We start from the raw sequence: 16,965 nt of genomic DNA, 5'->3' as shown, positions 1-16,965 counted from the left end.
TGTGTTCTGAACGCTTTACATATTTTAACTCAACCCTCCTGACAGCATTTTGGTTTAAGTACTGTCACTCCATTTTTCAGTTGGAGAAGTTGAGGCAAAGAGAGGTTAAGTAATTTATCGAACATCACATGACTGGTAAGTGGTGGAATAAGTGTTCAGTTTTAGGCATTCTGATTCATTTGTCTTTAATTCCAGAATCCCCAGCTGCATTAGTTTCCTGTGGCTGCTGGAAGAAAGTTCCACAAACTGGGTTGCAGAAGTTTATTCTTACAGTTCTGGAGGCTAAAAATCTAAAAGATGTTAGTGGGGCCATGCTCCCTCTGAAAGCTCTAGGAATGAACCCTTCCTTGCCCTTCCCAGCTTTCTGACTTGTTGGTAGCATACAAGGTCTGTCTGGAAAAAGTCCAGCCATTGTTAATATAACATGAACAGTTTGCGCAATATCGATGTAACCTGGCAGCCTGGGAGAGTGGACTGGAATGCACATGTGTGAACAATGACGACTTCACTGTACTAGTCAGTTGGGGTGGTAGACGCCATTGAGTGCGCATGTGTACTATGTGGCTATCGCATTCAAAATGACTGAGCCAGTAGAGCAACAAATCTGCATCAGGTTTTGCATTGAGCCTGAATGTTCCTCCATGGAAGTTATTCAGTGATTCAAAAGGTTGCAGCCGTGGGCAACTGGTGATTGGCAGCCTCATAACGACAGTGTCCCCACTTACACATCTCTTCTCATGCAGAGTTTTTTGGTGGAACATCAAATCACCCAGATGGCCCAGGCCTCAAAAGCCCAGATTTGGTGGCCTGTGACTTCTGGCTTCTCCCAAAACTAAAATCACCTTTCAAGCTATTGATGAAATTCTGGAAAATATGACAGGGCAGCTAATGACGATTGGGAGAATTGTGCCTCCTTTGAACGGGACTGAGGTGTCATTGTCCTGTGTACAGTATTTCTTGTATCTTGTGTCTCCTTCAATAAATGTCTCTGTTTTTCATATTACATGGATGGATACCTTCTGGACAGACCTTGTAATTCTAATCTTTGCCTACCATTGTTTCTTCAAGGCAGCCTATACCTTTCCAGCAAGTGCCTCACATTCTTCCAGCCTTTTTCTCATTACTCAATTTAAAGCCATATCCAAACTTCTAGGTATTTTGTTATAACACTTAGTTTCCCAGTATCAGAATCTGTATTAGTTTCCTAGGGCTGCCATAACTAATTACCATAAACTGAGTTCATTAAAATAACAAAAATTTGTTCTGTCATGGTTCTGGTGACTAGAAGTCTGCAGTCACAGTGTCACAGGATTGGTTTTCTCGATGCGCTCAGGTGACTCAGTTCCATACCCCTCTCCTAGCTTCTGGTGGTTGCTAGCAGTCCTTAAAGTTTCTTGACTTACAGACAGAAGCATCAATTGAATCTCTGCCTGCACTTTCATATCACCTTCTTTTTGTGTTGTCTTTTCTTATAAGGACACCCAGAATTGGATTTAGGGCTTATATTAAATCCAAAATGATTTCATCTCAAGATCCATAGCTAATTATGTCTACAAAGACCATTTCCAAATAAGGTCACATTCTAAGGTTTCAGGTAGACCTGAATCTTGGGGGGCATTCTTTTCAACACAATATATACTAGTATTCCTTATTCTTTGTTTCTTTATGTTTGTTTAGAAGTGAAACTAAAAGCTTAATGTGGTCATTAACCTCTTATCTTGCCATAGTGAAAGCCAAACAGATTTGAAAATGTAGATATACATATGTATGTTGCTCCTAACTATATTTTTCCGCAAAGATTTTCATCCCAACCATCCTTTCCTGCCATCCTGTGAGCATCTTGAGCTGATAAGTGTCTGTAGGGATGCCAGGCCGGTTTGGGTGTACAGAGCTTCCATAGAAACCAAACCCCAAAGCCAAATATACATGCAAATCCATGTACATTTATATAGGAAAGCTGCTGTTGTCGCTCTTACAATTAGAACAGTTTTGATAATAAAAACTGTAAATGTGCCCAAGTCATAAGTATTAAAACAAATTTAGTTTGTTTTCTTTGAAAACATTACCAATTCTTGTTCATTCTGTTTTGCTGCTTTATGCTTTTAAAGAGTCTTTCTACATGTATCTTCAAGAAGAAAAATATTGTCAGTGTTAAGTATTAATCTTTGATGAGCAAAATAAGTAGTCCTTGTATGTCGCATTTTTAGAGGGACATCAACGAACTACATTTAGGGGAAGAATATTAGGGTACTGAAGACTCTGGATAAGATGTTGTATTAAAATATTTGAGCATATTTGTCCTGAAAAGAAAAAAAAACAGTGAAAGTTATAGATGTTGTGAAAGATTTGAAAGACTGCGAAGGATGTGTTAGGTTGATTTCAGAAAACTCTAGCGGACAGCACCAGGACTAATTGTTGGATGTGTTAGGTTTGCATCATTGCATTAAAAAAGAAAACCCTTCTAAAAGCAATTCCAGTTTAAAGCAGATTACCATATGAAGTAGTGAGTTCACTGTTAAGATGAAAATTACAATTAAAATTGTAAGCAAGTGTTCTTTGTTAAGATGGACATTCTGCAGATCTTAGCATGAATTAAATCAGTCAGATGTTAGGGACTCTTTCAGTAGTCTGTGAGTGGCTTGGAAAAATGGAAAGAATGGCCATTTAATTAAACTTATTTCCATAACATCTCATTTTCATGTTGATATCTTATGCTTATAAATTACCCTATAAACATTTTTATGTAGAATGTTTTTCTTGTTCCATTGAAATTTGTGAATATTTCTGGGGGGGTAGGAAACAAACAGCTACAGAAGGAAGGTAATGTCTTTATAGCAGGGGAAATCCTTAAGAGTGATATTTTAGAAAATAAAGAATCAGACAGTGCCCTGACCAGTGTGGCTCAGTTCGGTGTGGCTCAATTCGTTGGGCTCGTTCTGCAATGTGAAATGTCGCTAGTTCCAGTCCCGGTCAAGGCACATGCCTGGGTTGTGGGTTCAGTTCCTATTCAGGGTTGTGTGAGAGAAGCAACTTACTGATGCTTCTTTCTCACACCAATGTTTCTCTTTCTCTCTATCTCCATCCCTTCCCCTCTCTCTGAAAATAAATAAATAGCCCTGGCCAGGTTGCTCAGTTAGTTACAGTGCTGTCCTGATACACTGAGGTTGCAGGTTCTATCCCTGGTCAGGGCACATACAAGAATCAGCCAGGGAATGCATAAATAAGTAAAACAAAAATTGGTATCTCTCTCATCAATTAAAATAAATAAATAAATAAAATCTTTTTAAAACCACATTTATTTTTTAAAAAAGAATCAGGCGGTGATGTAATGTTCATGCTCAAAGTGCACTTAGTACTTTCTGATTTGATATTGTCACTTAATTGGATTTTTATCTTATGCTTATTTGTAAGATTAACTAACTGTCCTCCACCAAGTACTCACACATTCTGAATTTTGAGGTCCTGTTTCTGTGTCATATTTTTAGATATACTTCTTTGCTACTGTACTAATTCCTCTCCCCTCTACTATCCATAAATTGTTCTATTTCTAAGCATAAGATAAAAATCCAATTGCATAAGATTTGATATTGCCTTTATAAAACTGTTTATTATTTTTTTTATTAGAGGCCTCTGACATCCTTACAGTTGTAAACTGATATAAGAACATTGTCATTGCTCAGTCATAAGTTAGTAGAAATACCCATTATAGAGTGAAATCTAGAATAGATTTAAGAAATGATCTCCAGAAATTGCTGTAAAAAACTTCTAACAGAACTATACTAATCTCATATGCCAGGAGATGCTGATTTGAAAGAGCAAAGCTAGGTAAGGGAATCCTCTATTAATCTTTTTACTTTTAAAGTTTGGATAGTTTTGATAGCCTTTTATTTATCCCTGATTTACTTTCTTTCTTTAGAATTACTTAGTGATTCATTCCTGGAATTCTGCCAAATTTTTATTTACTGCCTTACTAGTAATATTTTATATTTATTGATCACTGATGATGTGCCCAGACACTATGCCAGGCACATTATTATTATACCTTTGATTGTTACAGTAGCCCTGAAGACAGTTACTGTTACGGGAAACAAAAGGCCTCAGAGGCTCAGAGAGACTGTGTCTTGTCCAAGTCCATGTTCACATACCTAAAAATTGAGCCCATTTAAAGCTCAATCTTTCTTAAAGTCCAGCTTTCAACTCCATGAGTTTGCCTTTGAGTAGACAGGAAAGTTCGACTCTTCCATCAAGTATACCTCACTCGCACTCCTGGATTCCTTTTGAATGTGAGAAGAAATACCCTCACATGTGTTTCTCTATGTCTGGTCCTCGACATTAGACATTAATTTGCCTGTTTTTAGTTAGTGACCATCTCTGTTGAAGTCTCTACCTCTGTTACAAGTGAATGGGACCTTGGGAGAGATTTAAGCAGGAAAGGAAGCTGTTCCTCTAGTTTGAGCTTTGTCCATGTGAAAAGAAGAGCAATGAGACATTATCTTTCCATTGAGATGACTCCTTCAAGGACCAGAATTTAGCAGACCATTTTCACCATTTTGATGGAAATGCTTCTAAATTATATTGAAATGTGGACCTGCTTTGTACCTGCAATGTACAGAGTTTAAATATTTCAAGTTAAAATTCTCATTATTACAGTGATGATCTTAAAGTCAATATAAGTGAAACCAAGGCTATCCCTCCACCAAGTATGCACATGCTCTGAATTTTGAGGTCCTGTTTCTGTCATATTTTTAGATACACTTCTTTGCTGCTGTACTAATTCCTCTCCCCACTACTATCCATAAATTGTTTTATCCTAAACTGCTGTGGGCTAGGAAATCAAAATAATTAGAGGTTGCTCAAATAAAATAAGAAAAACTTGAGTTTGAATGAGACTTGAAGGGATCTCTTGTGAGCAAATCTCTTGAGCTTTAGTACACAAACTTTGTGTTATGTGCTTTAACTTTCACTGGATAGGTGGTTTTCAGATAAGTGCTATTATGTCTAACATAGGAAATGTTTTTGTACTTTTTTTAAACAGAGAAGAAGATACAGAAAATGAAAATGAAAAGAAAATTTGGTACTATAGTACAAAGGTCCAGCTCGCAGAATTAATTGACTGTCTAGACAAAGACTACTGGGAAGCAGAGCTCTGTAAAACTCTGGAAGAAATGCGCGAGGAAATCCACCGGCACATGGACATAACTGAAGACTTGACCAATAAGGCTCGGGGCAGCAACAGATCCTTTCTGGCGGCAGCTAATGGTGAGAGGGAGATTTTCTCATATTACTTTTTGTTAAATTTGAAATAAACTCTTGTAATGAAGTCACTACAAAATTTGAAAATGTATTAAAAATTTCAAGTGTGTATATTTTACTTGAAATCTCTATATTTCATTTTACCAGGAAAAACCATGTTCATCTCAACATAAATTAGTGATGCTACTTACTTCATAGAGCTTTATATCTCGTCCTTGTCATTACTGATATTCCCCAAATTGTTTCTTTTTTATTTTTAAATCCTCACCTGAGGATATGTTTATTAATTTAGAGAGAGAGGAATGGGGGGGGGGAGAGACATCAATTGGTTGTCTCTTAGACATGCCCTGACCCAGGATCGAGCCCACAACCTACACTATAAATAAATGTAGAACAGTTATATCTCCTCTGGTGCAGAAAAATCCCAAATAATGTATGTCAAGGGCTGCTCCCTCAAAGAGTGTGCCCTGAGTGGGAATTGAACCTACAACCTTTTGGTATATGGGATGATGCTCCAACCAGCTGAGCCATCAGCCAGGGCTTATTTGTTTCTTTAATTCAGCTAACTTATTAAACCTTTTTGAGATTTATCTATCTATCTATTTATCTATCTATCTGAGAGGGAGAGGGAGAAATAGAGGGAGAGAAATGGCAATATGCAAAGAGATACAGGTTGCCTCTCTCATACCCCCAACTGGGGACCTAACCTGCAACTCTGGCATGCGCCCTGACTGGGAATCGAACTGGCGACCTATTGGTTCACAGGTCAGTGCCCAATTCAATGAGCCACACCAACGAGGGTGGGAATCCTATTTTTAATTATGAGAAATAGTATTCTTTTTGAATTTACTCTTTGCTTTTTTAAAAAAATAAAACTTAATCTTAGAATAATATTTGAGTTACAGAAAAGTTGACAGGACAGTACAGGGAGTTCTACCAGATTTCCTCTATTATTAACATGTTAAGTTACTGTGGTACATTTGCCATAGCTAATGAACCAGTAGTACATTATAATGACTTGTCTATGCTTTAGTCCGATTTCCTTACTTTTTATCTAATACACTTTTTGTATCTCATGATCCCATCTAGGATACCATATTATAGTTCGTTATCTTGTCTCTTTAGTTTCTTCTACACTGTCACAGTTTCTTAGTCTTTCCTTATTTTGATGAGCTTAACAGGTTTGAGGGGTACTGATCAAGCATTTAGCAGAATATCCCCAATATGGGTTTGCCTCATGTTCTTCTTGTAGTTAGCCTGGGGTTATGGATTCGGGGGAGAAAGACCACAAAGGTCAAGTGCCATTCTCATCATCTTATCAAGAGTACATGCTATCAACATGATGTACCACCGACTCCATTAACCTTGATTATCTGGTTGAGGTAATGTTTGTCAGGTTTCAACATTGTAAAATAATTCCTGCCACCCCATTCTGTGCCTTTGGGAAGAAAGTCACTATGCACAACCCACACTGAGGGGTGGGGTGTCACGCTCCACCACTTTGAGGGAGCAGCCCTCGACATAAATTTTTTGGGATTTTTCTGCACAAGAGGAGACATAACTGTTCTACATTTATTTATAGTCATTTATTTATATCTGTACAGATTCACTGATATTTTAATTTTATACTTGGGATTATATTTCAATTACTACCTTATTTATTTTGTTGCTGAACTTTTTGCTATTTAAAAATTCTTTGCTTTTTAAAAGATAATCAGGTGCATATGGTTTTTTAAAAAAAGTTTAAATAGTACAAAAACTTATACAGTGAAAAATAAATCTCTGACCTTCATAATCCACAGTTTCGCTTTCCTTTTTCCAGAGAAAAACCATTATTGCCGTTTTCAAAAATCCTCCAAGATACACTCTATGTTGTTTAATAAGTGTCACCTGTGTTTTCTTTTTGAGGTCTTCCAACATGTTATTAGAAAGAATGTAGACATTAAAAATATCCCTACTGTCATGAGCATAAATGAGGTTTTCAGCCCTGGTATAAGCTGGATCAAAAATAAAAATAAAAAAAATCCAGTAGTGTATTAACTTCTTTTCACTCATTGTCATACTGATAGTGCAAATACAAATTCGGTCTAACTGTACAGCCTTTCTTCATCCTCCATATTAAGAGATGTAAAAGTTTTACGGTCAAACAATACCAAATGTACAGGCTTTAAAAACTGTCTAAGTTAGGGCATTAACTAGTTTTAGCTAAGATGCGTTTGGAACACTGACTAGTGATCACTTACATACATAATTTGAAGTAAATTTTTTTGAAAAAATAAAACTTTAGTGGGACAATCCCAAAAATTACACCAGAGGAACAACAGGTTACCAGTTTAAGGTATCAACCAATTTATTTCAGCCAGTTTGAGTCCACGTTCTAAAATCTAAGTTACCTTTCTGTAATCCAAGAACTTCCTATCATGTCAGTATCTATGTTACAAAGTAAAGGAGACTTAAGTGAAATGTTTTTTGTCACAGCTGCTATATGAATTGCCTAGGGCCTCAACAGCGTCGTGGAAGTCTGAGAAATGTTCATGCATAAGGTTATTGCTTTAGTTGACTTAAAATTGCCCCATACAAACCTTAGTGAAGCCTTTAAGAAAACAGGTTGAAAAATGGGTTTAAGGCGACAAATGCAGCATCTGCCTTTAAAGCTATCAATTCAGGAATTCTCTAATTATGAAATCTTGCAGAGAAGTGATTATTCTTTCTCAGAATTCAGTGACGACATATTCCTTACTTCAGATCTAGCATTTTTCATCATCATTGTCATCATCTGCTCCATCTGCTTTTAGTAAATCTACATCCCCATCACCACCTGTGTTGTTCAGCATCTCAGAAAGTCAAAATTAGATGTGTCTTCATCTGAATCATCTTAATATTTCCAATTACTGAAGTTCACACTAAGCCAATTAACCATTGCTCTTTCTTTTGTTAACCTTGGCCATGGCAGGTCAGATTTTCCTTTTCCTAAACAACATAAAATTGATCTGTCTATTCTTTTATGCTTGGAACCGTCTGGATCTATACAGTGAAAAAGACCAAATTCATTTAAATGTTTAAAATTATCACTTCCTTCAAGACAACTAAATGTAAATTTGGATTTTTCAAAATTTACCTCAACGTTTTTACTGTTTTCAATACAAAATTCAATGAAGGACACAGTCCCTTTGATTATAGCACTTTGCAGAGGCAGGCTGCATTCTGAACGGAGCAGGGGATGGGTGAATAGCTGGGTGGGACTCTCCAGCAGCAGCTGCTGGGCAGTGGGCTTTTCTCACTTCCTTAAGGCAGTGAATGCATAAATGGGTAGAACAACTAATCCATGTTTCTCTTTCTCCCTTCTTTCTCTCTCTTCCCCACTTTCATCTCTTTCTCTAAAATCAATTTTTTTATTTATTTGAGGAAGTATATGAGAGAAAGAGAGGAAGAGAGAGAAACATGGATTTGTTGTTGCACTTATTTATGCTTTCATTGGTTGATTCTTGTGTGGGCCCTGACCAGAGATTGAACGTGCAACCTTGGCTTATGGGGAGGATGTGTTCTAAACAACCGACTTAACTGGCGAGGGGTTCTAGAGGGGTTCTTTAACTTGGGATTTTGAGAGGAAAACGGCAGAAACTCCTGGGGTTCTGAACTAGCCAAGAATAATTTGAGTATCATAACAGTAATTTCAGAGTCACAGCCTGTCCTAGTGACTTGACATTTTTAACCCCTCAAATAGCACACATCCTTTTACACTTAGAACCCTGTGGTTTTTATATAGATATTTGTCTACTTTAGGAGAGTTTAATTCTGCTTTTGGGAGTGGAATTTTTATTTTTTCTTTTTCCTAATATGAAAATTTTCAAATATACAGAAAGGTTGAAAGAATTATACAGTAAACACCTACATGTGCATCATTTAGATTCTACAATTTACTATATATGTGTAACACTATGGTTTACTATATTTGTTTTATCATATATATTTATGGTGATTGTGTTTTATAATGCTTTATTTTGCTCATTTGGAGTTTTTTTTTGAATACTTCTAAAAAATTATTTAAAATTATTTATTGATTTTATTTTGAGAGAGAGACAGACATTGATTTGTTGCTCCACTTATTTATGCACTCATTGGTTGATTCTTGTATGTGCCCTACCAGGGATTGAACCTGCAACCTTGGCATTGCTAGGATGACACTGTAACCAACTGAGCTACCCAGCCAGGGCCAGTAATAAATTTTTCTAAGTAGAGATTGTTTAAAAATCTAGTATGTTAATTCAGTTTAGCTTTGAAATATTCTTGCAAAGTATATGGAATATACATACATGTTTATAGAATGTGTGTTAAACTGATTATTTTTTCTTTCATCCTTTAATGTTGTTTTCATCCCCTGACTTTTTTGGTTTGTATTTCTTATGGCTATGGATGCCATAGTTTTTAAAATCTAAAGCAAGCACATCTAGATTGATAAAATATATGTATGCCTAATGGAGTGGTAACATGATAGAATATTTGAAATTAGAACTTTTATACAAAGTCAGAGACTTGTCATTCTGCCTGTGCTTTTCATCTAATTTAGATGGTCTAAACTTAATAGATCTTGGGAAGTTGGGCACGATGTACAACAGTTTGGTTAGGGAAATCTGGCAGTGGAAGATGAGGGTGAAGCTGTTTTGGGGGAAAACAGCTTTTAAAGAGTGATTTGAGATACTTCAATCGATAAGTTTTGTGTTCCTAGCATGAGTAAATGTAGCTAGAGTAAATCAGAACTGAAAATAGTATGTTTAGATAGGTCAAGGGATGCAAACAAATAGTATAGAAAAGGATCCTGGGTGCTTGCTTCTGCAGCACATATACTAAAATTGGAAGGATCCAGATAAGATGAGCATGGCCCCTGCTCAAGAATGACGCACAAAGTCGTGAAACGCCCCATATTGAAAAAAGAAAAAGGATCCTGGGATGACTTGGATGATGAGAAAGACAGAAAATACGCCAGTTGGAATTACTTCCATTTGAAATTTTCCTGTAGCTATCTTAGATGTTCATTGCCTCCAGATTCTTACATGAACTAGTGGCGGGGCGGGGTGGGGCGGGGATTAACTCCCACCAGCTCGAACATAATCACTTTACCAGAAAGGTCAGTATTCTGATAGGGTTTTTCCAACCCTAATTATAGGGTAATTCTAGGAAACATTCTGGATACCTACAGTTTAAGAAATGTTGACAAAAATGGAGGTAGAAAACACTGAAAGAAAATAGAAACAAGGAAATGTTAAAATCCAAAAAGAAGTACGATGGGTTCATGGCATTAAAAATGTTTCTTCTTGTTCACAAACAGTGTATTCTAGGTGGTAAATCAAATTCTCATGGAGGTATACGGTGTATCGATTCTGAAGCTACTATGGATACTAGTATTAACCAAATAGATATATTGTAGATACTGTGAACTATGTTTCTTTCCTCAGAGAAAGAAGTTACAAAGAAGCAGCAGAACAATGCTTGAATGAACCACATACAGATAGTTAACATTTAATAATAATGTGAATTGAAACTCTTAAGTGGCATTTGTATTACTATTGTATTTGATATATATGGCAACAAAGTTTTTTTTAAATCTGTTTTTATTACAGAAGAAATTTTGGAATCCATAAGAGCAAAAAAAGGAGAGATTGATATTGTTAAAAACCCAGAAGAAATAGAAAAGGACAACAGTGAAACTGAAAATAACTCCAAAGATGCTGACAAAAACAGAGAGGAATTTGAAGACCAGTCCCTTGAAAAAGATAATGATGACAAAACACCAGATGATGATCCTGAGCAAGGAAAATCTGAGGGTAAAAAATTTACTTGGTTAAACAAATATTTCATTAGTGTTATTTAGGAAATCTCCAGTTTTACTTGCAAAATGAAAGTGAATCATTTTTATACAAACAACTATTTAATTTTACATTTCTAAAGAGAATAAGATACCCTTCTCCTTTGTAACATACATAATCATTGTAGTGAGTTTTATATATATTGGTAGATTTTCTATAACGTTATACTCATATCTCTCTTTATACTTCCTAATAAGGTGCCATTTCCCTATGAGATTTGTTGGTGAAAAATCATTACTTTAATACCAGAACATACACTTTTATGTGTGATAAAATTTGTTCATTTTCATATTAATTACTTAAACGTTCTTAACATGTTGAGTATCCTTAAATACTCTTTGGGTTACCTACTGCAAAAATAGCCCAAAATCTAATAGCTTCAAAATGGCCATCAAATAAAATCAGGATTTTTGGTGACCATTCATTTTTAGTAGCTGATTAAATGAGGCCATGTGTCCTAAAGCAATTTTAAAGGATATTTTTAAAGTTTTGTTGTGCATTTTACTGTAGAGCCAACAGAAGTTGGGGATAAAGGTAACTCTGAGTCAGCAAATCTTGGCGACAACACAACAAATGCTTCTTCAGAAGAGACTAATCCCTCTGCAGGGAGGAGTCCTGTGGGGTGTCTCTCAGAAACCCATGATAGCAGCAACATGGCAGAGAAGAAGGTGGCATCTGAGCTCCCCCAGGATGTACCAGGTACAGAGGGCAGTGTATCAATGCCTCTGTAATGGGGGGAATCCTTCCCTTTTGTAGTAAAAGCTGAATGTCACCTACAACTTTAAAGTATATGTTCATTCATGCTGCTTGCTTACATAAATACCATCCCTGATTGCTAAATTGTCACCTAACATTTGGAGTTTGACAGTGTTCTTGCAGTTAGTGCTTGGAACTCATCATAATCTTCATGCTTTTTTAAAGTTCATTTAGTTGTTTTTGTCTAATAGACTTATTTGTATATTTTATCACCAGACCATAGTGGCACATATTTTGGTTTTAAGTACTTACATACTAATGGCTCAGTGTTGAATGATTTGACCATTCCAGTTCTGTATGTGCTAACAGATTAATTTTATGTTTGCATGTGCTTATGTAGTTATTTTAACATTTCAAACCATATCATAATAGTAAACCATTGTCATAAAACATTTTTTGCAAGATATATTTGACCTAAAAATGTAAGGTAATTACTAATTAATATTTTAAGCATTTTAAAGTTAAAATTATACTCAAAATAAGTTACATTACCCCAAGAATGACATTGTGCCTTTCTTTTTTTGCAAATTTTTAAAAATGAAAAGGAATTTTTATTGTAGCTATATGTATTTTTCAACAAATTAGAAAGATGGACAAAACAAGAAGATAAACACTGGTCATTCCACTAGAAACCAAGAATTGTAGTTAATAACCTTGATGGAAATCTTGATTGATTTTGTTTCTATGCATTATAAAAATTTCATATAATTCTTTCCTCTTCTCTGTCCCCTTTATTTCAGCCATTTTTGTAGGAATGTAGGGATATCTTATTCTAGTTTAAACTTGCAGTTCCCTTGTGACTAAGGATGTCGAGCACATGTGTGCATGCGCATACATATATGTGTATATACAGGTCTTTGGGATATCTTTATTTGTGAAGCCTATGGGTTCCTTTGTTAATTTTCTGCTAAGTGGTGTCTTATTTTGTCTGTGGTTGTTTTCATGGGTGAGTGTAAATTCAGTCCCTCTACTCCCATCTTCACTGGAAGCAGAGGTTCCTACATTGATTTTTTTTTTTTAAACTGTTACCCCAATCTCATACTCTTAAAATAAATACCAGTTGGTGTGATATATTTTCATTCCTATCTATTGTTGCATCCACGTTATTATTTTGTTTAGGATTTTTGTATCTACTTTCATGAGTGAGGTTGGCTTACAGTTTTCCTTCTCTGATAATGTCCATGCCAGCCTTCAGTGTCAGGATTGTGCTGGTCTCATAAAATGAGTTGGAACAAGTTCCCATTTATCCTTGTCTGCAAGAGTTTTGTGGGTTGGTGTTAGTTATGCCTTAAATGTTTGTTGAAGCCATCTGGTCCTGGAGTTTTAATTACGGGAAAGTTACTCATTGTAGATTTCATTTCTTTGGTAATAGTGGACTCTTCATATTTTCTGTTTGCTCATATCAGTTTAATAAATTACACTTTTCTAGGAATCTACCCCATTTCATTTAAATTTTTAATTTTATTGCCATAAAACATACCATCTTTTTAATGTTTATGGCATCTATAGTGATACCGTCTCTTTTCAGTCCAGAAATTGGTTACCTGTTCTGTCTTAATCATCTCACTTTTAAGTTTTTTTTATTTAACTTTTATTTGTCTTTAAAAAGTTACTTTTGTCTTTGTTGATTCTCTCCACTGCATGTTTTTTCTAGTTTATTTATCTTTATTAATTCCCTCCTTTGCATTTTTGTGGCTTTTAAACACGTCCCCCACACACAATTTTTTAAAACCACTTTTTTTTAAAGATTTTATTTATTTACTTTTAGACAGAGGGGAAGGGAGGGAGGAAGAGGAGGAGAGAAACAAAAATCTGTGAGGGCTACATTAATCAGTTGCCTCTCCCATGGCTCCAACTGGAGACCTGGCTCATAACCCAGGCCTGTGCCCTAACCTGAAATCAAACTGGCCACCCTTTGGTTCCTAGGCTGGCACTTAATCCACTGAGCCACAACAGTTAGGGCTAAACTACTTTATTGAGGTATAATCAACATAGAAAAAGCTGTACATATTTAATATACAATTTGATGAATTTGGAGATAAATATACAATCATGAAACCACCACCACAATCAATGGCATAAACATATTTATCACCTCCAAAAGTTTCCTAAACCCTCTTATTTTTTTCCTAACTGCTTGAGACAGACACTTTGATTTTTAGATTTTCTTTCTTTTTTCTATGTCTGCTGTTGAAGCTGTTTGTTTCCCTCTATGTACTGCTGTAGCTGCATCTCATAATGTCATATTGTCTTTATCATTCAGTTTAAAATATTTTCTAATTTTCATTATGGTGTGGCTTTATTGTTATTTTTTTTAACCCATTGCTTATATAGAAGTATATCGCTTAATACCATAACATTTGGAGATTATTTGTTATCCTTCTATTATAGATTTCTAGTTTAACCCACTGTAGTCAGAGAACATTCTGTGTGTGATTTGTTTAGGATTGTTTTATAGTCCAGCATTTGGTTAATGTTGTTAAATGTCTCATATACACTAGAAGAGGATATTTATTTTTAGTTGTTGGGTACAGTGTAGGACAGTTAGATCAAGGTATTGTAATGTGTTGTTCAAATCTATATCCTTGCTACGTTTTTTCCCCTCTCTTCAAGATACTTTTAAATTATTTCTAACTATATATGTAGAGATCCCTTTTTCTCTTTTAAATTTTTCACTGTTTGCATAATATAGTTTTAGGTTATAGTACTAGTTGCTCATAATTTTTCTATTTTCTTGTTTAATTTTATTATAGTGATATATCCTTTACCTTAATTTTATTATAGTGATATATCCTTTACCTTTTTTTTTTTTTTTAAGATTTTATTTATTTATTTTTAGAGATAAGGGGAAGGAGGGAGAAAGAGAAACATCAATGTGTGGTTGCCTCTCGAGCACCCCCTTACTGGGAACATGGCCTGCAACCCAGGCATTTGCCCTGACTGGGAATCAAATTGACAACCCTTTGGTTTGCAGGCTGGCACTTAATCCACTGAGCCACACCAGGCCAGGCTATTTTTAATAGTGTTTCTAAGCTACCACAGCTTACTTTTGATTAGTGTTTGTATTGTATATCTTCTCTGGAATAGAAGGAGCTTTTAAATAATCTGGGAATTTTAAATCTTTTTAGAAATCCATCTTCAGAAAAATCTGTAGAAATATATCTACTTTAGAATTTCTTTTGAAATACACATTATTTCAAGCTATATCTTTTTAAGTCTAGTCAGACAGCACTGTTATTTTCATGTAATATGATAAATGACGTTATGTAAAGGAAAAATTAGAAATGTGTGGTCTAAAAATCTGTACGAGTGAGGAGCATAAGAAAAATGGGCAGATTTCATACTGGGTATGAATAGTGATCACAAAGATTTTATGTGGCTAAGCTTGAATATTAAACTGAAAAGTTGGGCCATATTTGGGGAAAGGTTAGTGGACATCACTTTAAGAAGTTACTCTCCTAATACTTTTTGCTCAGTTTTTTTTCCTTCATCTACATTACAGACATTTCATTTTAGTCTATGAACATGCATATATTGCCCCAAACAACCCCATATAGCAAGTGTTGTTTTTTATCCAGTACAACTTCTTTGTAGTTGTCAAAAGGCTTAATTTCAGACTTACATTTTTGTCCTGGCATTTAGATTAGAAGCTTGTTGTACCTGAATTTATTTTTAAATTTATTAAGGGAAAAAGGGACACATGTCTTTGTAGCATCTTAAACTCAAATCTACCATGAGAATTTGTATTTAAACATATAATGCAGACAACGTTTGTTTTATTTAAGTTATGCCTCTAGATTTCATGCCTGGGATTAGGAAAATAGTAGCAGTAGATAAAACTTTATTTCTATAACTATATATAATTGCTTTGAAAATATTTCCATGAACGTCATGAAACTTTAACATGTGTAAAATTGAACTGCAAGAACTTATGGATTTTAACCTTATTGACTTTTTACCTTTTTGGGATAACAGCATCTTAAAATATAATACTGTGCTTTTGTTTTGAATTATACTGCAAGAGAAATTCAGTGCCTAAGAAGTTGTTTATACTGAATGCTGAACTAATATATTGCCCATACATATTTACCTCACTGATTTGATCAGTAATGACTTTTGAAGGTTCTGCAGTTAAATACTCATTTCTTTTTATTTTTAATGTGTTTTATTTTAGTTTCTAGTTATACCTGTTCTGGTTATTTATTTTACCTCGTGTGTTTTGTTTTAAAAAATTTCCTTTTATTGTCAGGTGGAAAATTACTTTTTTCTCCTTGTAGTTTTTTTCTTAAAAATTTTTGGGGTTTTTTTTAGGCTTTGGTGTTTATGTTCAAAAGTGAAGATCAAGATCTACATATAATTTTGGTTTGAGGGATAAATCTAAAAATTTTTCTGTTTTTATTAATTTACAGTGTTTGTCATGTCCAAGGAAAATAGTATTGTAAACACAAAACTTGTACTATTTGCTGTGGGACTAGAACATTTGGACTCTGAGAATTAAAGTGTGCATGTTGGAAGGTGATACCTTTTTTGTGGTGTTTTGAAGCAAATGCTGGAGATTTCCTTAATCCTGTAGCCTAATTAAGTAAAGAGGTAAAGAGTTCTAGAACTATAATTTTTTAAAAAATCAGTATTCTCAACCAAAATGGAGGAAAACAGTTTTCCACTTAAATTAACTTGGGACAAATTAACAAAGTTTAGGGTAGTCCTCAGCTCAGTAACACCTTGAAAGATTAAAAGGATACACTCTGAATTCAGTTTGCTTTCAGTGGGTTAGTTTTTTTTTTTAGATCAGAATACCTAGGTAGGAGATTGATTGCCTATTATTTTTTGCAGTACCATTATCTCCCTAATAGCAGAGAAGTTTCTACAAAGTTTTTTTTTAAACAATTAGAGGAAGGGAGCGAGAAAGAGAGGGAGAGAATCATGGCTTCTTGCATGCCTCCAAATGGGTGCCCAGCCTGCAACCCAGGCATGTACCCTGACCGGGAATGAATTGGTGACCTTTTGGTTTGCAGGATGCCTAACCCACTGAATCCTACCAGGGAGGGCTATAAAGTGTTTTAGGATTATATATAGCCAAAATCTCTTACTT

The 16,965-nt window shown here is 35.0% G+C and overlaps 1 protein-coding gene, 1 non-coding gene and 1 pseudogene across 12 annotated transcripts in view; 2 read left to right on the top strand and 1 right to left on the bottom strand.

Annotated features, from left to right (window-relative positions):
* Positions 1 to 16,965, top strand: part of BPTF (bromodomain PHD finger transcription factor) — a 127,579-nt gene that overhangs the window by 35,420 nt on the left and 75,194 nt on the right. For 8 of the 11 annotated variants that reach the window (XM_054573046.1, XM_054573042.1, XM_054573053.1 and 5 more), the window contains exons 3-5: positions 5,036 to 5,259; positions 10,872 to 11,075; positions 11,628 to 11,816. In XM_054573046.1, coding sequence (XP_054429021.1) covers positions 5,036 to 5,259; positions 10,872 to 11,075; positions 11,628 to 11,816 — 617 coding nt within the window. The remainder of the gene's footprint in view (positions 1 to 5,035; positions 5,260 to 10,871; positions 11,076 to 11,627; positions 11,817 to 16,965) is intronic. The other 3 variants (XM_054573052.1, XM_054573049.1, XM_054573047.1) reach the window with 1 other exon arrangement.
* Positions 8,001 to 8,456, bottom strand: LOC129070364 (prostaglandin E synthase 3-like; annotated as a pseudogene).
* Positions 10,074 to 10,180, top strand: LOC129070370 (U6 spliceosomal RNA). Its single transcript, XR_008529113.1, has one exon. It is a non-coding gene; the product is annotated as a U6 spliceosomal RNA (small nuclear RNA).

The sequence above is a fragment of the Pteronotus mesoamericanus genome, unplaced genomic scaffold (assembly GCF_021234165.1).
Source record: "Pteronotus mesoamericanus isolate MK-2021 breed Mesoamerican mustached bat unplaced genomic scaffold, CSHL_Meso_final contig_246, whole genome shotgun sequence".
Taxonomy (NCBI): Eukaryota; Metazoa; Chordata; class Mammalia; order Chiroptera; family Mormoopidae; genus Pteronotus; species Pteronotus mesoamericanus.
Note: the sequence above shows the minus strand (reverse complement) of the source record. Positions and strands in the feature narration are given on the sequence as shown.